The sequence below is a fragment of the Callithrix jacchus genome, chromosome 5 (assembly GCF_049354715.1).
Source record: "Callithrix jacchus isolate 240 chromosome 5, calJac240_pri, whole genome shotgun sequence".
In the NCBI taxonomy this organism is placed as follows: Eukaryota; Metazoa; Chordata; class Mammalia; order Primates; family Cebidae; genus Callithrix; species Callithrix jacchus.
In genome coordinates this window covers 118,892,291-118,915,381 of record NC_133506.1, presented here as the reverse complement: position 1 = coordinate 118,915,381, position 23,091 = coordinate 118,892,291, and the positions used below count along the sequence as shown (strand labels likewise).

The following is a 23,091-nucleotide window of genomic DNA, read 5'->3' as shown; positions in this document are numbered from 1 at the left end:
ATGCTCTGTTCCAAGGCCCTCCCATGGCTGGCTCCTTGATATTTGGTTATCAGCTAAAATGGCACCTCCTCACAAGGCTGTCCCTGGCCATCTAAATTTGAGGAGTACCCCACTACTAATCACTAAACTTTACCCAGTTTTATTTTCCTCACAACATGTACAGTCACTTGAAATTAGCCCATTAATTTATGTTCATGTTTGCTGTCTTGTCTTTCAAGAAAAGAAGCTGAGTGAGAAAAGGGCCTTTGCTTTGCTCAGCACTCTATTCTCAATTCATACTGGGTGCTGAACAAACACAAATATACAGGTATCTGCTGAGTGGAAGCTCTTGAGGAAAAACATCCCAGTTTTGGAACTCTCTGTTAAAAAGGTTCTTCTAAAGTTGTACTGAAATCTAGTTCCATGTAACTTACATTCATTTTGGTCCTTGTCCCTGTCTCTTTTTGCTGTGACACAGGAGGGCCTTGGAGCAGAGCATTCTGTGCAAGGAGACCTAGAGGTATAAAGGCCCTGCCTCAGCTGGGAAGGGCGTGGCATGATCAGGAACAGGCCAACGGGGAGCCATTTGTCTTGAGTGGTGGGGGCACTCACGTATTGGCAAAGGTTTGAACTGAACTCGCAGGATCCCATTTTGCTGTGACATCAGGATTGCTGCCTGAGGTAAAAAATAAGTGTAATGCTGAACTTGCTCTCCACTGGAACCACCCAGAGGAGGTTAATCACTCTCTTCCTTGGGAAAACCCATCAACTACATCTTTCAGCTAACCGTCCCTAAAACCTCCATGCTCCAGGTTAATCACATTTCTTTCTAGGCCCTTTATTTATTCTTCATATGATGAAGTTTGAGCTCTCCAACCCCATGAGACCTTTCTCTGAATGTGCGCCCTGTTTATGTGGGTTCTTCCCACAGCACTGCACCCAGAGAAGTGGTGCTCTAATTGAAAGGCCTTATGACTCTTCGAGGGTAGTCAGGTAGGTGGACCTCCCTAGTGCTCTCTCTACTTCTCACCTTAATCTCAACTGCAAAGCCATCATGACATCAGAGAAATCCACAGACACTAGACATTAGATGTTTAGTCACTTCCAAGGCATACACCTTGCATATAATTGAAGAAATGATGAGACCGTACATCTACTCCAGGATCCTTTAAGTTGAAACTCTGCAACCTCCCGGAGTTACCATTTCTTAATCTCTCCTCTTCATTTCTTCTCACTTTGTTAATCCTCATAAGCCTAGCTCACAAGCTTTCCCCCAATAGCACAAGATCAGGGACTTCCAGAGCCAAGAAGAGACACATAGCTAGATTCACCTTTGCCATGGCTAAAGAAAACCCATGGGACCTAAACCCTAGTTGTCACTCTCTCCCATTACGAAAAGAGCAGACGGTGGAGAGATTAAAGTTCCTTTTCACTCGAAGGCCACTGCTCCTATGGGATTTTTTTCCTTTGCTTTGTGTGTAGAATGGGACTAAGGAACATGGAAGAGATGCAGAAGTATTCCGTGCTTAAAAATGATACTCCACACCAGAAGAAAGCAGTCACTGCACACTGGCAGTCAATCTTGCTCGTCACCACCACCACCAAAGTCATGGTTCCCTGGCAATTGTGTTCCCTACTCAGGAACTTGGCCCCACAATGTTTACTTTAATGCAATTTAAAAGACTAATTGGAATTCATCTGCACAAACCAGTATTCCAAGATATTTTATGGGAAAATAAATGAGAACTGCGTAATGATGGGAGAAGAGCCTCTTAGATAAATGAATTCCTTAATTTGTAATGGTCCAAACGGAACTCTAAACAGAGGACTAGGCTGTTTTTCCTCATCCCCATATTCCAAGCTGTGGGACATGGTGGAGTCTCACTGAAGTGTACGCCTGCTGCAATTAAAGGCATGTTTGCATCCTCTTTGATGAAGTTTCCTTTCCCTTTAGCTTCCTGCTTTATATGCCATTTGTGCAGTATCGGGGAGATCAGCCCAAGTCTGTGTGAGAGGAGGCTGCATTCTTTATTTTTTTCAATTACCCTCTCCTTGCCAGAGGATGCACTCTTAGCTACACTTGGGTGTCCCCCTCCTTACTCACATTCAGCGATTAGCTTGCACGTTTCCTGGCAATCTACTTCCATGTCTTTCATGTCTGTCTGCTTTTCTCCCAAATGCGGTGTGTGCCCCTTGGGGACTCCATGGTCAGATATTGCCATTCTATGGCCAAATGCCTAGATCAGGGCTATCCATGTAGGGAGTTGCGGGGAGGGGGCCCAAAGCTCAAGGCATGATGATGACTGCCCAGGAGGAAATGCGGCTGGCTGAGCAGTGAGGCAGAGAGTTCATACCCTTGGTGGCGCCCTGCAGGGAGCCCCTCGCTACGTGGAGGGTTCCACCTCTTGCTTCTGTTTGGAAATGAGCTGCGCTTCCTTTAGAGACAGGTATACCTCTTCCTGAGGATCATAGTAGTAGAATTTTCGGATATAAGAAATCAGAGGTCTGTGAAAAACAAATGAGGGATATACATCAAGGGTTTTTATACAAACTATAAAAGAAGTAACTCCTTTGCTCAACTCTTCTTCATTTCCTACATGGTTGAGACCTAAATTCCCATTTTCTCAGTTATAATAGTTCTATCTCCCTCACTCTTACCACTTCTACTCTATTCTTCATAGAGACTGCAGAAGGGAAACTGACACACACATTCTTCTCTTCTGGCTGCAATGTGACAGTTCTAGAGTTAGGTGCTAAGACACAGGGAAATGCGAAAGAATGATGTCTGCAAATAATTTGTGCCAGACTCTGCCTGTGAAGGTATCTTGCAGGCCTCACTGACATTTGTCACCTCCCCACAACCCCCCTACTCATTCCTGTCCCAACCCTAACAACCCCATTGTACTTAGGCAGTGGGAGATCTGGGATGTGATCTATCCTGACGAGCTGTCGTATCCGGAATCTGCAAAGGTGCTGGAGGGATTTGACATTGCTGAATCGGGACACTGGATAGAGCAGCTGGACGGGAGTTGGTGGCAGTCCTTCAAGAAAGAAAACAAAGGAAAATACTCAGAGGAAACAATGGAGCTAACTACTATTTCTCGTATGAAGAGAACCCATACGAGAGAAACAGAGCTTCTTTACGGTTCACATATGTATTCTGCTGCAAAAGCCCCTCCACAAAGTGCTGTTGATTTCTTCCATTTCTGGAAGCACCACCACCACATTACACTTGAGGAAATCTATTCTCTGCCAAGGGCTCTCTAGCATCACTTTTTTGTGTGTTTTTTGGTTATTTTTTAGACAGGGTCTCATTCTGTCACCCAGGCTGGATTGCAGTGGCCCAATCTCAGCTCACTGTAGCTTTGACCTCCCAGACTCAAGCAATCCTCCCATCTCAGCTTCCTGAGTAGCTTGGACCACAGGTATGTGCCATTGTACTCAGCTAATTTTTGTATTTTTAGTAGAGATGTGGTTTCGCGTCTTTGCCCAGGCTAGTCTCGATCTCCTGGGCTCAAGCAATCTGCCTGCCTTGGCCTCCCAAAGTGCTGGGATTACAGGCGTGAGCCACCGTGCCTGGCTTCTGGCATCACCCGTAATAGCTGAGAGTCCTGCTCCTCAGAGTAGCCCAATGATGCCAACTAGAGATGCTGCTTGGACTCAAGTGGCCAATCCCAAGCCTATGGCTCTCAGGAAGACCAAGAATCAAAACCATTCGTGCTGGGAATGAGAGATACTTTTGGGCACATCTAGCAGTATTCTGAAGGTGAGGACTCAGAAAGGCAGTTCAGAGGAGTCCCTACAAATTCCAATTGGTTCAGCAGAGAGGCTGGTAAGTAGAAGGCAGCTGGGATCAACTTGACAAGCCTATTATTCTTGCCATTACTCCAAGCAAGGACAATCAGGTTTACTCACCCCCTACCACTCCCACACTTCCTGCTTCTGAAATTTTAGGCCAGGAAACCAAAAAAAGATGATGCTTTTAAAAGAAACAACAATTACAGCAGCTTGGGCAAGCTGGGATTAGTACTACTCAGTGCAAACGTGCCTGCTGATTGATGCCAGACTCAATGGAAGCACCACACCCTTATGTATTAGCAGGCTCTGTACTGGGGAATCCCACCCCCATGAAGGGCCCCACGCCACAGCACAGAGACATCCAGAACGGCAGCAACACTGGGGTTCAAGAGAACTAAGATTTTGCTTTCAATAAACAAAGCAGCTATGGAAGGTAAATAAGATTCTTTGAGAAAGAACCTGAGTTGCGAAACCTGTCAAATAATTTTCAGCCACTGTCATATCAAAAGACATTCTGGAGACGTGGTGCCGCTGCGGGCTTGCTCTGCCTCTGCCGTGCGCTAGGCTTGGTGGGAAGGCCTGTTCTCGAGTCCGCGCTTTTGGTCGCCGCTACGTCGGGAGGTGGTGTGATTCGTGGCCCCGCAGGGTACAACAATTGCCGCATCTACGTGGGTAACTTACCTCCAGACATCCGAACCAAAGACATTGAGGACGTGTTCTACAAATACGGCGCTATCCGAGACATCGACCTCAAGAAACGCTGCGGGGGACCACCCTTCGCCTTCGTTGAGCTCCAGGACCCGCGGGACATGGAAGACATGGTGTATGGTCGCGATGGCTATGATTACAATGGATATCGTCTGCGGGTGGAGTTTCCTCAAAGTGGCCGTGGAACAGGCCGAGGAGGTGGCGGGGGTGGAGGTAGCAGAGCTCCCCGAGGTCGCTATGGCCCTCCATCCAGGCGGTCTGAAAACAGAGTGGTTGTCTCTGGACTGCCTCCCAGTGGAAGTTGGCAGGATTTAAAGGATCACATGCGTGAAGCAGGTGATGTATGTTATGCTGATGTTTACCGAGATGGCACTGGTGTCGTGGAGTTTGTACAGAAAGAAGATATGACCTATGCAGTTCAAAAACTGGATAACACTATGTTTAGATCCCATGAAGGAGGAACTGCCTACATCCGGGTTAAAGTTGATGGGCCCAGAAGTCCAAGGTATGGAAGATCTCGATCTCGAAGCCATAGTGATAGCAGAAGCCGTAGCAGAAGCAACAGCAGGAGCCGCAGTTAATCCCCAAGGAGAAGGAGAGGATCACCACGCTATTCTCCCCGTCATAGCAGATCTCGCTCTCGTAGGTAAGATGATTGGAGACGCTTTTTGTAGAACCCATGTTGTATACAGTTTTCCTTTATTCAGTACAATCTTTTCGTTAATTCAAACTGTTTTGTTCAGAATGGGCTAAAGTGTTGAACTGCATTCTTGTAATATCCCTTTGCTCCTAACATCTACATTCCCCTCATGTCTTTGATAAATTGTATTTTAAGTGATGTCATAGACAGGATTGTTTAAATTTAGTTAACTCCATACTCTTCAGACTGTGATACTGTGTAAATGTCTATTTTGCCCTGATTTGTGTGAACTGGGATGTTGGGGATGTTTATGATTGTCTTACCTGGGGAAGTTCTTATGTTTATCTTGCTTTTCATGTGCCTTTCTGTAGACATATCTGAAGAGATGGATTAAGAATGCTTTGGATTAAGGATTGTGGAGCACATTTTAATCATTTTAGGATTGTCAAAAGGAGGACTGAGGATTGAGGAGGATCAGATCAATAATGGAGGCAATGGTATGACTCCAAGTGCTATTGTCACAGATGAAATTGGCAGTATGGACCTTATACTAAAAGGCAGGGGGTAAAAATGATTATATACATTTTCCTTAAAACACTTGAATGTTTTATTCAGTTATCTTTAGCTACAATTGCTTTGCTCTTTAAGCCTTGGCAATTGTGGCAAAATTATGTTGCCCATTTTATAGCAACTTATTTTGCTCCCTTCCCCCCATTTTTGTTATAATAGGGACTAATGTGGGAAGAACTGGCTAATTTGTCACAGTGCTTAGTTACAACTGTTACTGTGTGACCTGCTGTTGGTGTACATGTGGGTAGAGGGTGTCTTTAAATCCAACAAGATAGAGTAATAATATCAATATTGCTAAATCTGCATGTCCTCTGTGTGACTGATAGAGCGTTGCTATTTCATTTTTTTAAGACAAAATGAAAGCAAAATAATAGAGTTCCAATGTATTGGTGTAGATAATCTAGTTGGGAATACGTAGGTCTCACCTTCCCCTTTAATATTCATAATTGATTCATATGTTTAAAACACTTTAATTTACAAATTAAATTGCAAATGGGAGCATTAGATTTAGTTTTAGACTTAGGTGGGTAGCAATGCCAGTAAACTTAAATTACATAACTTCTTGCAACCATGAAACCTGTAATACACTGTACAGTAACAAGTGTCAGCATTATCAGTTGAACTGTAAATATAAGATGCTTCTTCCAGTTAGTCTCTATGATGATTAAGTTTCTAAAATTTATCTGAACACCATTAATAAACTTGTTTTGGGGAATTTGATAGTTATTGAGGTGCATCTGTTAAACTGATGACTGACATAACTCATCATTCCCCAGAATCCTTTTTTGATTACAGTATCTAACGTTTTGCCTCCTCTTTTTTGGTTTTGCTGGTTATAAAGGTTTGGATTGGAAAGGGCTCACTGGATCCCAATCCTTGGAGCTGGATCACTGGATTCAAATCATAATGTGGATAGGATAGGGAGGATGAATTACCAGGATTCATGGAGCAGAATCAGATTACCAGGAACATAGGAGTGGATTCCTGCCCCAACCAAACCGCATTCGTGTGGATTTTTTTATTCAACTTAATTGGCTATTCCAAAGATTTTTTTTTTCCTATTTTTGACCATTGGAGCCCTTAAGATGCACAATGCAATTGTGTTTTGTATTTTTTGGTAAAAGGAGAAAAGCAAGGACCTGGAGATAAACACTGGAGAATCTCCTTGGAAGGATTCAGCATGAGTAGATGGTAAACATTAAAGGGGAAAAGGGAGGGGGGGTTTGTTTAAAATAGTAAATCAGTATGTCACTTCTAAATTTAAAGAAAACAAAATTGGAGTTGAAGAATAAGTTGGCTATTGCCATTTTTCTTTGAAAAAATAAACATTTTTTTAAAAACTAAAAAAAAAAAAAAAAAGACATTCTGTAGATAAACTGATTGGGAAATAAAATATCTACTATTATTGGGGTTTAAGTTCAAATAGTTTTAAATTTTTGATTGAAAGCATGAAAAGAGAAAAAAATGAAAGCTTGCACACTGTCCCCCAAAACCTTTTCATGATCACTGACAACAAACTTTCTGGAAAAAAAAAAAAGAAATCAAAATACATATTTTATTGTTACTAAATAAATAAGATCATCTTAAAAACATTTAACTCAGGCTGGGTGCAGTGGCACACCCCTATAATCCTAGCATTTGGGAGGGCGAGGACGAAGGATCACTTGAGGCCAGGAATTCAAGGCTACAGTGAGCCAAGATTGTACTGCTGCACTCCAGCCTGGGTGACAGAGCATGACCCTGTCTCCAAAATAGTAATAATAATCTTATTTAGTCTTTAAAACTATACTTTAAGACAGACGCCACCATTCCCATTTCACATATAAAGAAACTGAGGACCAGTGAGCTTAGAGAACTTGCTGTGGCCTGGCATCAATAAAGCTGGCCTACCTTGAACACTTGCCCTAAGGAAGAATTATTGGTGGCTCTGCCATAGCCCAGAGAACCTCTCAGCAGGGTTCCCCAGGAGGGTCTCTACAGTGCCTGCACCTCTGCCTATTTGACAAGGAGGTTGTCCAGGGCAGTCACAGCACTTCATGACTAGCCTCTTCTAGTCCCCTCCCTGGCACTCCCACCCCTTCAAACCTAAGGATTATATTTTGAAGCCCTACTGCTCTCCACCCACACGGTTGGTCCTCTCCATTAAAAGAAGAAAAAAGAACTCACACATGAATTTCTCACTTGAATATATTTAACTCAAGTGGTTTTAAGAAATGATTTTGGGTTCAAATACCTCTTTGAATTTGTCCTGTCCCTCACTGGTATTTATATATTCTTTAGTAAATTAAACTATGGCAAACAGAAAGCTTTGGGGGTTGGTTGTAATATTGGTAAATTCAACATGATGCTTCAGAGATAAAAGCAATTTATGTATCTAATAATTTATTCCCAAAGATAACACTGTGCTTAAAGAGATCAGGATAATATGCAACATACAATTATCTTATTGTTTGCCTACTTAAATTTTAATGACTACATAAACTTGCCTATTTAATTGTATTACTTTTAGCCTTTAGGTTTACAAATAGCAATTTGAAACCTGTTAATTCTCTGATATTCTCTGGTGTTAACCTGACCATTTACTGTTTCCCCACAAACCAAGCAAATGATTAGAGCTCTCACACTTAGATCATGCTAACAGAAGCAGTTGTAAATGGAAAGAATCCAGAGTAACCAAGTAGGGCTAAAAGAGTAAGGGTGAAGCCCAACAGTGATGCTCAGCAACTTTCCTCCAGGCCTCATGCCAAAGGTCCTGGGCACAAACCTAGTTTCTAGCCATGTCACTATTTTTCTTTTCTCCCAACAAAGACCATGTTAGGGGTAAGAAATCTCTTCCAGGTATAAACACCCAAGTCTTTCTGTCACAATAAAGGTTTTTCTGTCCCCTGAAGACAAAATCAGATCAGGAATCACATCTGGTTCACATTCTGGGTCTCATTTTCTTTCTTTATTTCTTTTCTTTTTTTTTTTTTTTTTAAAAAAACAGGGTTTCACCATGTTGGTCAGGCTGGTCTCGAACTCCCGACCTCAGGTGATCTGCCCGCCTTAGCCTCCAAAGTGCTTGGATTATAGGCGTGAGCCACTACGCCCAGCCTGACCCAGCAATTTCACACCTAGGTATATATCTAAGAGAACTGAAAAGATATTCACATAAACATTTGTACATGAATGTTCAAAGAAGCATTATTTATTTCATAATAGCGATAGAGTGGAAACAACCTAAAGAATGGAGAATCGAAATGTTATCAGTCATAAAAAGGAATGCAGTGCTGACACCAGCTGCAACACTTGTCAACTTTGAAAACATTATGCTAAGTAAAAGAAACAAGACATAAAAATATTGTATGATTCCATTTATGTGAAATGTATCAAACAGTCAAATCTTAGAAATGTTAAACAGATTAGTGGTTGGTAGAGGCTAGGAGGTAGAGGGAATAGGGAGTAACTGCTAGTAGTCTGAGGTTTTCATTTTGGTGTGATGAAAACGTTCTAAAATTGATTGTGGTGACTGTTATACAACTCTGTGAACCACTGAATTGCAAAATGTTTTTTTTCTGGAGACACAGTCTCGCTCTGTCACCAGGATGAAGTGCAGTGGCGTGATCTCAGCTCCCTGCAACCTCCGACTCCTGGGTTCAAGCAATTCTCCTGCCTCAGCCTCCTGAGTAGCTGGGACTACAGGTGCTTACCACCACTCCTAGCTAATTTTTGTATTTTTTTGTAGAGACAGGGTTTCACATGTTGCCCAAGCTGGACTTGAACCCCTAGGCTCAAGCAATCTACCTTCCTTGGCCTTGAATCATACACTTTATTTTATTTTATTTTATTTTATTTATTTATTTACAGACAGAGTCTCGATCTGTCGTCCAGGCTGGAGTGTAATGGTGCAATCTCAGTTCACTGCAATCTCAGCCTCCCAGGTTCAAGCAATTCTCCTGCCTCAGCCTCCTGAGACTGAGGAGGCTGAGACTACAGGTGTGTGCCACCATGCCCAGCTAATTTTTTATTTTTAGTAGAGATGGGGTTTCACCATGTTGGCCAGGATGGCTGACCTGAGGTAAGCCACCCACCCTGGCCTTCCAAAGTGCTGAGATTACAGGCATGAACCACTGCACCCAGCCATTCTTCTTTTTCTTTTTTCTTTTTTTGAGACAGTCTCACTGTGTCACCCAGGCTGGAGTGCAGTGGCATGATCCTGGCTCACTGCAACCTCTGCCTCCTGGGTTCAAGCCATTCTCCTGCCTCAGCCTCCCAAGTAGCTGGGATTACAGGCATGTGCCACTACGCCCAGATAATTTTGTATTTTTAGTAGTAATGCCGTTTCACCATGTTGGTCAGGCTGGTCTCTAGCTCCTGACCTCAGATGATCTACCCACCTTAGCTTCCCAAAGTGCTGAAATTACAGGCATGACCCACTGCACCCAGCCAAAACACATACTTTAAATGGGTGAACTTCATGTTATGTTAATTATATCTCAATAAAACTGTTAGATAAAAGCAAGGAAGGAAGGGAGGGAGGGAAAAAGAAATATCCCAACATGAAGAGCCTTTTGCTGGCCAAAGATGAGACAACATGTGCTTCATTAATTATAACTGTAATGGATTGAAACCCATCAAGTGGGCCGGGCACAGTGGCTCACACCTATAATCCTAGCACTTTGGGAGGCCAAGTTGAGCAGAGACCAGCCTGGCCAATATGGCAAAACTCCGTCTCTACTAAAAATACAAAATTTATCTGGGCATGGTGGCAGGCACCTGTAATCCAGCTACATGGGAGGCTGAGGCAGAATCACCTGAACCTGAAAAGCAGAGGTTGCAGTGAGCTGAGATCACACCACTGCGCTCTAGCCTGGACGACAGAGTAACACTCTGTCTAAAAAAAAAGAAAGCCATTAACTATGTTTAATTCCATGAATTATATATGTATACTTTTTTTTTTTTTTTTTGAGACAGAGTCTCTCTGTTGCCCAGGCTGGAGCACAATGGCACAATCTCGGCTCACTGCAACTTCTGCAGTGAGGTTCAAGCAATTCTCCTCTGCCTCAGCCTCCCAAATAGCTGGGATTCCAGGCGTGAGCCACTGTGCCCAGCCTGACACCAGTCTTAAAGCCCTCCTACTGAATCCAGTTCTGTGATCTGAGCCAGAAAAACCCGAGATCGCATACTGGCTCTGCAACTCACTGGACCTAAGTTTCTTTCGCTTTTTCCAAAAAGAAAACAAAGGAGACTGTACTATCCCCTCAAAGGGTAACACTTGGTTAAATGGAATAACACTTGGCTCCTTGTAGGTGTTCAGTTATCATCATTCCAAAGTCTGAACACACAGGCTCCTTTTAGAATCAATTGAGTTAAAATCCCTGACACAGACTGACAGAGCTCCACCTAAATGCTAATACCTACCTCTTCCTCACCCCAATCCTCTCTAATAAGTCAAGGTTATATAATGCCTTTCCCTTTATATAATGCCTTTTCTCTTTAAGCAAAAGAGGGCAGCAAACAGTGGTAAAGGCTTTGTCTTCTTCGGCCCTATCATTCAAAGAGAGGTCACTTAGGGTCGAAGGGCAATAGCTCTGCTTTGATCTCTTAACTTGATTACAATTTTAAGTGTATACAGATATTAATCTGGAGCGTTTGCCCCCTCCTGCCCCCAGTAAACATGATTCTACCTTCTTTATGTAGTTTCCACAAATGCCAGCAAACTTTCAATCTGATAACTATTACCTCTTCCACTAACAGACCGGTGAAAACCAAGGATTTGGAGTTAGCTGGGACCAGGTTTGAATTCTGGCTTCAGCACTGATCAGCTAAGTTACTTTTAGAGTAAGTAACTTTTTTTTTTTTAGACGATGTCTAGCTCTTTGTCACCAGGCTGGAGTGCAGTGGCATGATCTGGGCTCACTGCAACCTCCACCTCTCAGGTTCAAGCGAATCTCCTGACTCAGCCTCCTGAGTAGCTGGGATTACAGGCGTGCACCACCATGCCCAGCTAACTTTTGTATTTTCAGTAGAGACAGGGTTTCACCATGTTGGCTAGGATAGTCTCAATCTCCTGACCTCATGATCCACCCACCTTGGCCTTCCAAAATGACAAAGTGCTGGAATTATATGCATGAGACACCGCTCCCGGCCAGTAATTTTACTTATTTATTTTTTAAGATGAAGCCTTGCTCCGTTGCCAAGCTGGAGTGCAGTGGCATGATCTTGGCTCGCTGTAACCTCTGCCGCCCGGGTTCAAGTGATTCCCCTGCCTCGGCCTCCCGAGTAGCTGGGACTATAGGTGCCCACCACCACGTCCAGCTAAGTTTTTGTATTTTAGTAGAGACAGGGTTTCACACCATGTTGGCCAGGATGATTTCGATCTCCTGACCTCGTGATCTGCTGGCCTCGGCCTCCCAAAGTGTTGGTATTACAGGCGTGAGCCACCAAGCCAGGCCAATTTTTAATTCTTAAATTTTTTTTTTTTTCTTCTGTAGACAGAGTCTTGCTCTGTCACCCAGGCTGAAGTGCAGTGGTACAATCTCTGCTCACTGCAGACCTCTACCTCCCAGTTTCAAGTGATTCTCCTGCCTCAGCCTCCCAAGTAGGGACTTACAGGTGCCTGCCAGTACACCTGGCTAATTTTTGTATTTTTAGTAGAGATGGGGTTTCACTGTGTTGGTCAGGCTGGTCTCAAACTTCTGACCTCAAGTGATCCAACCACCTCGGCCTTCCAAAGTGCTGGGATTACAGGTGTGAGCCACCGTGCCCAGCCATATTATTTTAATGAATTGATCTACATTATCCAACTTTGAAGTTGTTGTAAAAATTTCAAGATATTTAAATAAAGAACCTGGTCAATATCTGGCATCTAATAGGCACTCAGTATTAACAGTGGCAAACACTACATATCATAGCCCTTAATATAATGCTAAGAATCTTAAACTATCTGCAGACAGGGTATATTTTTAGAATGAAATGAGCTATATCTGAGGAGTCCAAGATTCCACGAAGTTTCTCAATATTCTACAAGTAAAGCAATGCTCCAGAGTCCAGAATTCTGTCCAAGATTTCCCGGGTTTGCCCACAGGCAGAGCTGATTACCCTGCCCTTGATGGTCACCATCATGCTTTTTTTTTACGCAGAGTTTCGCTATTGGTGCCCAGGCTGAAGTGCAATGGCACGATCTCGGCTCACTGCAACTTCCACCTCCTGGGTTCAAGCAATTCTCCTGTCTCAGCCTCCCAAGCAGCTGAGATTACAGGTATGTGCCACCATCCCGGGCTAATTTTGTATTTTTAGTAGAGATGGGGTTTCTCCATATTGGTCAGGCTGGTCTCAAACTCTCAACCTCAGGTGATCCACCCGCCTCAGCCTCCCAAAGTGCTGGGATTACAGGCATTTGAGCCACCACGCCCAGCCACCACCATGCTTTGTACTGACTTGAATATGTGCTCTTACCTTTGTCTTCCTTCCTGTCCCCTCTTTGAAGCTATCAATTCTCTGAGGGCAGAGATGTAGCTTACTTTTGATACTAAGTTACAAAATAAATATTTGTTAAATAAATATCCCCTAAAAAGCCATAAATTTTAAAACTGCTAAGCAGAGTCAACTCCTATAAGGAAGGAATCTAACTTTTCCCTTTAACCAAGTCAATTGCACAAGGCCCAACTATGTTGACAGCACTGAGACAAAACTAAATGAAGTGAGAATTAATACAGTTCACTCCCTGTCATGCCTTATTTAAATCACCAAGATTATAAGAAACATTCCTGTCACCTGGCTCAATCCAGTTCCTAGTCTTCAGCCTGTGGCTCCCCTGAACTCCCACAGTTTCTAGCACTTTCTTGGCATTCTGTTAAAGAATCTTAATTTGATTCAGTGGGAAAGCATGAAGTTCTCGTTTTAAGTTTTTTTTGTTTTTTTTGAGATGGAGTTTCGCTATTGTTACCCAGACTGGAGTGCAATGGCATGATCTCGGCTCACTGCAACCTCTGCCTCCTGGGTTCAGGCAATTCTCCTGCCTCAGCCTCCCGAGTGGCTGGGACTACAGGCGCGCACCACCATGCCCAGCTAATTTTTGTATTTTTAGTAGAGATGGGGTTCACCTTGTTGACCAGGATGGTCTCGATCTCTTGAGCTCCCGCCTGGGACTTGATCCACCCGCCTGGGACTCCCAAAGTGCTGGGATTATAGGCATGAGCCACTGGGCCCGGCCTCTTTGTTTGTTTTTGAAAGAGAGTCTTGCTCTGTCACCCAAGCTGGAGTGCAATGGTGTGATCTCAGCTCACTGTAATCTCCACTTCCCGGGTTCAAGCAATTCTCCTGCCTCAGCCTCCCTAGTAGCTGGGATTGCAGGTGCCCACCACCACACCAGGCTAATTTTTCTATTTTTAGGAGAAACGGGTTTCACCAAGTTTGAGCTAAGTTGGCTCCAACTCTCAGGTTATCTAGCTGCCTTGGCCTCAAAGTGCTGGGATTACAGGCATGAGCCACTGGGCCCTGCTTTTTTTGTTTGTTTTAAGACAGGGTCTCGCTGTGTCACCCAGGCTGGAGTACAGCGGTGTAATCTTGGCTCACGGCAGCCTCCACCTCCCAGGCTCAAGTGATACTCTCACTTCAGCCTCCCAAGCAGCTGGGACTACAGATGCCCACCATCACACCTGGCTAATTTTTGTGTATTTTATAGAGACAGGGTTTTGCCATGTTGTCCAGGCTGGTTTTGAACTCCTAGACTTGAGTGACCTGCCCATCTCAGCCTCCCAAAGTACTGGGATTATTACAGTGTGAGCCACCATGCGTGGCTTAAGTTGTTTGTATCTTATAAGATCCTCATATTAATGTACTTGTAATTTTGTCTTACCCAACACTATAAATGCAGATTGCTCCAAACAATCCCCTCTTGCCCTTCACAGATTGTACAGACACCTCCCTAACTTAGTGGGCAGGAAGCCTATACAACCACACTATCAAGGATAGCGACAGCCCAGTGCTCCCAAATGGAGAGAGGTCTTGTATTCATCAATGGCAGGGGCAGCAAGATACAAAAGAAAGTATCTACTATTCGACAGCAAGTTTAGTACAACATGGGCAAACCCACAGCAGATACTTCCTAACAGCTTGCAACATGCAATTGGATTTGGCTTTTTCTTCTTTTTGGGGGAGAGACAGGGTTTTGTTCTATCACCCAGACTAGAATGCTGTGGCAGGATCACAGCTCATTGCAGCCTTGACCACCTGAGCTCAAGCAACCTCCCACCTCAGCCTCCCAACTAACTGGGACTACAGATGGTGCAGCCCATAGTGGTCCCGGGACCACTATGCCTGGCTAATTTTTAAATTTTTTTAAGAGAGGGGGGTCTCAAACTCCTGGGCTCAAGCAATCCTCCAACCTCAGCCTCTCAAAGTGCTGGGATTACAGGAATCAGCCACCACACCTAACCAGATTCAGCCTCCCTGACATTCACCCCTGCCTTTCTGGTAAACATTCTCTTACCTTCCCTGTTGCTTTTTTTTTTTGAGACAGAGTTTCGCTGTTGTTACCCAGGCTGGAGTGCAATGGCGCGATCTTGACTCACCGCAACCTCCACCTCCTGGGTTCAGGCAATTCTCCTGCCTCAGCCTCCTGAGTAGCTGGGATTACAAGCACGCACCACCATGCCCAGCTAATTTTTGTTATTTTTAGTAGAGACGGGGTTTTGCCATGTTGACCAGGATGGTCTCGATCCCTTGACCTCGTGATCCACCTGCCTCAGCCTCCCAAAGTGCTGGGATTATAGGCGTGAGCCACCGCGCCTGGCCTACCTTCCCTGTTTCTATGGGTAGGACCTGAGAGTTCTCACCTCTCTGCTTTGCTTATAAATGTTGAGATGCCTGGATCAGGGACTCCTCCAAATGTCAAATATTCACACGATGCCTGGACATCAGAGGTGGATGGAAGCAGTTTTCTCATTCATGTGGTCAGAGAAGCAAAGATTCCTCCTCAGTATGTTGAGAGATTAATGTACAAAGGCAGGGGATCAACCATGGGACTCTGTGAGAGTGGTTGCTACAATAGCCAGGGGAAAAAGGCTTAACCATGGCCTTTTGTAAGGGTGGTGTTTTTTGACACTAAACTGGATCACACCCAAGTTAAGTTATATAATTAACAGAAGTACAGTCTTACCTGGAACCCTGGATCTTAAGAAATAGAGAAACTTCCCATTCTTCGAGTGCATAATGGCTCTCTTAATAAACTCTACAACGGATTGACAGCGATCCTCAAACTTGGGATGACACCATAGGCTGAAGGTTCCTGTCATGGAAAATTAAGAAGTAAAAATTTTAAAACTTACTTTAGAAGGTATGAGAGGCTGGTTTGAATATTTAACAATGATTCTCATTTTTGGGAGGGCAGTTTGGGGGCGAGATGGCTCAAAGGTCTCTGAAGCCACCTGTTCTTGCTTATCTCACAGTTAACTGTAAGAAAGACGTTGCCTTTACTCCAGCTCTCTCCTGATACTAAAATTTAAAAAAATAAAAGATGTTGCCTTTTTTAAGACACAAATTAGGTCTTATAAGGTTTTTGTTAAGTAAATACAAGTATTCATTATCTGAAATGCTTGGGACCACAAGTGTTTCAGATTTTGTAATATTTGCAGTATACTTACCAGTTGAACATCCCTAATCTAAAACTCTGATTAATTTTGTTCTATCACCCAGACTAGAATGCTGTGGCAGGATCACAGCTCTGAAATCCAAGACACTCCAATAAGCATTTCCTTTGAGCATCATGTCAATGTGCAAAAGTTTCAGATTTTGAAGCTTTTTGGATTTCAGATTAGGGTTACTCCACCTTTAATAATTTCAAATGAGAGGCGGGTGCAGTGGCTCACACCTGTAATCCCAGCACTTTGGGAGGCCGAGGTGGGCAGATCATGAGGTCAAGAGATTGAGACCATCCTGGTCAACAGGGTCAACATGGTGAAACCCCGTCTCAAAAAAATAATAATAATGATTTCAAATGAGAAGAAAAGGATATAAATTTTTTCATCAAATATGAACATTAATCTTTAAATCAAAGACTTCCTCTCTCTATATATATAAATACTTATTATGTGTATTAAGTGTAGATACAGTCATGCATTACTTAATGACAGGAATATGTTCAAAGAAATGCAACATTAGGTGATTCTGTTGTGTGAACATCAGACTATACTTATCCAAACCTAGATGGTGTAGCCTACTACATACCTAGGCTATGTGGTACAACCTGTTGCTCTAGGCTATACACTTGTATAGCATGTTATTGTGCTGAAGACTGGAGGCAACTCAACACAATGATACGTATTCATGTACCTAAATGTATTTAAACATAGAACAAGTACACTAAAAATACAGTAATATAATCTTATGGGAACATTGGCATATATGTAGTCTATTGTTGACCAAAAAGTTGCTAAACATATATGACTGTGTATGTACACATATAAGCAAGTCTTTGAATAACATTTTGTTCAGTGTTGTTTCTGTGTAACTTTTTTTTTCTTGGAGACAAGGTCTCGCTCTGTCCCCCAGGTTGGAGTGCAGTGACCTGATCTTGGCTCCCTGCAACCTCCACCTCCTGGGTTCAAGAGATTCTCCTGCCTCAGACTCCCGAGTAGCTGAAATTACAGGCGCCTATCACCACGTCTGGCTAATTTTTGTATTTTTAATAGAGACAGGGTTTCACCATGTTGGCCACCTGGTCTTGGAACTTCTGACCTCAAGTGATCCACCTGCCTCGGCCTCCCAAAGCGCTGGGATTACAAATGTGAGCCACCACACCTGTTTCCTTGTAACATTGATGAGAAAAAAAAATCAATTTCCGGCCAGGACCACTGTCTGTGGAGTTTGCACATCCGCATGGGTTTTCTCTGGGCATGCTGGTTTCCCCTCATATCCCAGAGATGTGCACATAAGGTGAAATGGCATGCTAAGCTGTCCTAGTCTGAGTGAGTGTGGGTATGTGGGTATACACCCCACGATGGAATGGTGTCCTGTCCAGGGTTGATTTGCCTTGTACTCTGAACTGCCAGGATAAGCTACAGCCACTGGTGACCCTGAGCTGGAATAATTGGGTAAATGATTATCTAACTTGTTTTTATTAATCTTTCTTACGTGTGTGTATAGTTTACATATACTTCACTGTTTAATATGAGAAGTGTTTTAGTCTTTATTTAGAAGTTTGGTCTTTCTTAGACTTTATTTTTTGTTACCAGAAATATGCCATAGAAACTCGACTCTTGTTTGTACTAATTAGCCTATGGCAAAATTAGTTTTGTTAGGCCAGGTGCAGTGGCTCACGCCTGTAATCTTGGCACTTTGGGAGGCAAAGGTGGGCAGATCACCTGAGGTCAGGAGTTCGAGACCAGCCTGACCAACATGGAGAAACCCTGTCTCTACTCCGGGCACATGCCTGTAATCCCAGCTACTCAGGACTCTGAGGCAGGAGAATTCATTGAACCCAGGAGGCGGAGGTTGCGGTGAGCTGAGATTGGGCGATCGCACTTCAGCCTGGCAACATGAGTGAAACTCCATCTCAAAAAATAAATAAAATAAAATTGGTTTTGTTATACGTCATTTTGCTTAAAGTCAGTTTCTAAGAATCTACTGATGACTTTGAGGACTGACTGACTTATATATGTACACTGAGCCTTGAATAATGTGGGGGGGGGCATGAACCCAACTCCAATGGCTCAACATCCCCCTCATCCCCACCAAAATAAAAAATCCACATATAACTTTTGACTCCCCCAAAACTTTACAAATAACTTACTGTTCACTGAAAGCCTTACCAATAATATAAACAGTTGATTAACATATATTTCATGTGATATATATTATATACTGTATTCTTACAACAAAGCTTAAAAAAGGAATACTATTAAGAAAATAAGAGAAAATACATTTACTATTCATTAAATGGAAGTGGATCATCATAAAGTGACCATAAAGCCGATCATGATAAAGGTCTTCATCCTCATTGTTTTCACACCGAATAGACTGAGGAGGAAGAGGAAGAGGAGGGTGTCTCAGGGATGGCAGAGGTAGAAGAGGTAGAGAAGGTGGAAGGGGAGGCAGGGAAGGAAGGCACACTTGGTATAAATTTACAGAAATATGTTATATAATTTGTCTGACTTTTTTTGCTTTTTCTATTTTTTACAAACAGGGTCTCACTCTATCACTCAGGCTGGAGTGCAGTGGCATGATCACAGCTCACTGCAGCCTCGAACTACTGGTGTCAAGTGATCCTCCTGCTCCAGCCTCCTGAGTAGCTGAGACTACCAGCCCAGTCTGATCTTGAACTCCTGGTCTCAAGTGATCCTCCTGCCTTGGCCTCCCAAGTGCTGGGATTACAGGTATGAGCCTCCACACTCAGGCTTGCTTTTTCATTTCTCTAAAAATGTTTCCATATGGTACCAATTCTTCTTCCACCATTTGCTTTGGTTTCAACGCCCGTATCATTGAAGGGTCCAAGTCTAAAATAACTCAAAAGCAGTCTCAAATAATCCGAACCCTTCTGCCAGATTGCCTGACATCAATGTTTTCTGGCACTGTTTCTTTTACGACTTCTTCCTCGTCATCTGGCACTGGCTCAGAAGGACTCATCTCCATCAAGTCATCCTTAGTTAATTCCTCTGATGTGGTGGTGTCTATGAGTTCCCGAATTTCTCTTAGATCCCTATCTCAAAATACTTCACCTTCACCTTCTTTTTTTGCCATATCCACAATCTCTTTCATGATTTCCTTGATTGGCTCTGTCACAGACCCTATGAAGTCACGCACAATTTCTGGACACAGTTTTCTTCAGCTGGAATTTGTTTTGGGCTTGATGGCTTTCATCACAACTTTCTTTTGAGTCAAGATGTCACTCTGTTGCCCAGGCCGGAGTGCAGTGGCATGATCACAGCTCACTGCAGCCTTGACCCTCTCAAGTACCTGGGACTACAGGTACGCAAGACCACGCCCAGCTAATTTTTGTATCTTTTCTGGAAATGTGGTTTCACTATGTTGCCCAGGCTGGTCTCTAACTCCCAGGTTCAAGTGATCTGCCCACTTTGGCCTCCCAAAGTGCTGGAATTACAGGCATGAGCTACTGCACCTGACCCACAACTTTTTCTGTAACAACTAAGGCATCTTTTTTTTTTTTTTGAGATGAAGTCTCATTCTATCACCTAGGCTGGAGTGCAGTGAAGCAATCTCAGCTCGTTGCAACCTTCACCTCCCAGGTTCAAATGATTCTCCTGCCTCAGCCTTTCAAGTAGCTGGAATTACAGGCGCATGCCGCCATACCCGGCTAATTTTTGTATTTTTAGTAGAGACAGGGTTTCACCATGTTGGCCAGGCTGGTCTCGAACTCCACACCTCAGGTAATCTGGCCACCTCGGCCTCCCAGAGTGCTGAGATTACAGGCGTGAGCCACTGCACCCAGCCAACTATTGGCATCTTCAGTGGAGGAATCCTTCCAGACATTCATGATGTTCTATCAGTATCTTCTGCCACAGCACTTAAAATCCTTTGCATAGAGTACCCTGTGCAATGAGCATTAAAGGTCCTTATGACTCCCTGATCCACGGTGTGTCTGGGGGAAATTAGACCACTTTGATATCTTTGGTGTTGAACTCATGAGGTTCTGGGTAGCCAGGGGCATTGACCAATATCAAAAGACCTTTAAAAGGCAGTCCCTTACTGGCAAGGTACTTCTGACTTCAGAGACAAAGCTGATGAAATCAATCTAGAAAAAAAGGTTCTCATTGTATATCCCTTCTTGCTGTACAACCAGAAGACTGCGGCTTTATAAATAAAGGTAGTCCTATTAACCCAATTGCATTTGCACAAAACAAGTCAGCCTACCCCTTCTTGCCTTAAATTCTGGTTCTTACTTCTCTTCCTCACTTATAAATGTCCTTTGTGACCTTTTTTCCCCCAGAATAGGGCACTTTCATCTTCATTAAAAACCTATTCAGGCAGATATCATTTCTCCTCAGTGATTTTCTCCATGGTGTCTGGGAACTTGTCTGCTGTCTCTTGGTCAGTGGAAGCTACATCTCCTGTAATCCTGACATTTTTCAAGGCAAACCTTCCTAAAATTTTCAAACCATCCATTGCCAGCAATAAATTCTCCAACTCTAGTTCCTTCACCTTCCTCTTGCTTTAACTTGTCATATGATGACTTTACTTTTTCTTAAATCATATTAATCTATAGGCATGCTTTGCTTTTCTCTTTTCTTTTTTGAGATAAAATCTTGCTCTGTCACCCAGGCTGGAGTGCAGTGGAGCAATCATGGCTCATTGCAGCCTTGACCTCACAGGTTTTGTGCAATCCTCTCACTTCTGCCTCGAGTAGCTGGAACCACAGACAGGCACCACTATGCCCAGCTAATTTATATATATTTTTGTAGAGACAGGATCTCACTATATTGTGCAGGCTGGTCTTTAATTCCTGTCCTCAAGCGATCCTTTCTACTTAGCCTCCCAGAGGGAGGCTGGGATTACAAGCATGAGCCATTGCACCTGGCCAAGGTATGCTTTTCTTATAGCAGCAATCTGGCACCCACATAAAAGTCGCATTTTCAATATGAGATTAAAAAGTTATTTAACAACAAACGTAAGCTGCAGCAGTAGCTTCACAAGTTTCTTTTTCTTTTATTACAACAGTCCTCATGCTGAATTCACTTATCTTGAAATGGTGAACAACCATAGCTGCAGACCTCAAACTATGTACAAACTGAGCAATTTTTCTTGTAATGACCTAACTTTTCTCTGATTCTTGGGAGGACTTCCAGCAACACTAGTGGCACTAGTGAATCTCATGGTATTATTTGAAGTTTACTGTATTGTACTAAACACAATGAAAAATATACAAGAACCATGAGAGATCAATTTTTCCTGTGATACACAATTAACTGGAGAGAGAAACGCTGACATGGTGATGACTAGTGTCACACAGCATTTTAAACAGATACTTGCAACACTTGAGCTCACCACAATAGAAACAGGGTTGGCTATGAAATTATTACAGTAGTACATACAGTATACAAGTTAATTTTTATGCAGTTATAATTTAATACTGCACCTTCACATTTGTTTCCATTTCTCTCAGCAGTGAATGGTGCCATGTACAGTCTGTGTTTGTATGCATAAGTTTTGATAAAGTTTTGTTTGTTTTGTTTTGTTCTTTTGAGACGGAGTCTCGCTCTACTGTCCAGGCTGGAGTACAGTGGAACAATCTCGGCTCACTGAAACCTCTGCTTCCCAAGTTCAAGGAATTCTCCTGCCTCAGCCTCCCGAGTAGCTGGGACTATAGGCGCACACAACCACGCCCAGCTAATTTTCGTATTTTTAGCAGAGACAGGGTTTCACCAAGTTGGCCAAGATGGTCTCAATCTCTTGATCTCATGATCCACCCATCCTGACCTCCCAAAGTGCTGGGATTACAGGTGTGCACCACTGTGCCCAGCATTTTGATAAAGTTTTAACTTTTTTTTCTTTTTTTTAAGATGGAGTTTCACTCTTATTGCCCAGGTTGGAGTGCAATGGCATAATCTTGGCTCACAGCAACCTCCGCCTCCCAGGTTCAAGCAATTCTCCTGTCTCAGCCTCCCAAGTAGCTGAGATTACAGGCATGCGCCACCACACTTGGCTAATTTTTTGTATTTTTAGTAGAGATGGGGTTTTTCCATGTTGGTCAGGCTGGTCTCGAACACCTGACCTCAGGTAATCTGCCTGTCTCGGCCTCCCAAATTGCTAGGATTACAGGTGTGAGACCCCGCACCTAGCCCAAGTTTTAACTTTTTATAATAGATCTGTATATATTTTATGGTAGCAAATGTTAAAATAGACTAGTATCCACATATATTTTATGCATTCATAACTTACCTTTTTGATTTTTTTTGATATTTTTAGGCTATAGTTTATTTGCAAGATTTTACAAACTGTCACAAATCTCCAAAAATTTTTCCAATATATTTATTTTTTTAAATCCATGTATAAGCAGACCTGTGCAATTCAAACCCAGGTTGTTCAAGGGCCAACTGTATATACATCTTAGAGACCATATTAAATAGTTGAGAAAAGACAGGAACAGCAGTTTTGGGGGTCTCATTCATTCACATGTGTGTTGAGTGTAAAAAATAAAAATCTAAATCTTTCTTTAACTTTAAAACCCCATACCTCAACATACTACAAAGATCCCATCTCAAAATTTAAAACCTCAAATGGAAAAGGGAATCTAAACTCCTAGGACTTAAAAAAATAAAACAACAAAAAAACTCAAAAAACTGAAGCAACAGATTCCAAAGGAATCACCTACAAAAAGAACACAAAAGAACCAGACACAGTGGCTCAACCCTGTAATCCTAGCACTATGGGAGGCAGAGGTGGGCAGATCGCGTGAGCTC

General features: G+C 43.0%; 1 protein-coding gene across 7 annotated transcripts in view; it reads right to left on the bottom strand.

Moving 5' to 3' along the window:
• The window catches only part of SOCS7 (suppressor of cytokine signaling 7), a 50,425-nt gene that overhangs the window by 7,642 nt on the left and 19,692 nt on the right, over nucleotides 1–23,091 (bottom strand). For 4 of the 7 annotated variants that reach the window (XR_013535894.1, XM_035301386.3, XM_035301387.3 and 1 more), the window contains 3 exons: nucleotides 15,837–15,965; nucleotides 2,885–3,020; nucleotides 2,334–2,484 (listed from right to left, as the gene is read on the bottom strand). Coding sequence is in view for 3 of the 7 variants with exons in the window: in XM_035301386.3 (XP_035157277.1) it covers nucleotides 2,364–2,484; nucleotides 2,885–3,020; nucleotides 15,837–15,965 (386 nt within the window). In the remaining 4 variants the exon portion in view is untranslated. Of the gene's footprint in view, nucleotides 1–1,009; nucleotides 2,485–2,884; nucleotides 3,021–4,458; nucleotides 4,744–15,836; nucleotides 15,966–23,091 lie in introns of all 7 variants that reach the window. The other 3 variants (XR_013535892.1, XR_013535893.1, XR_013535891.1) reach the window with 2 other exon arrangements.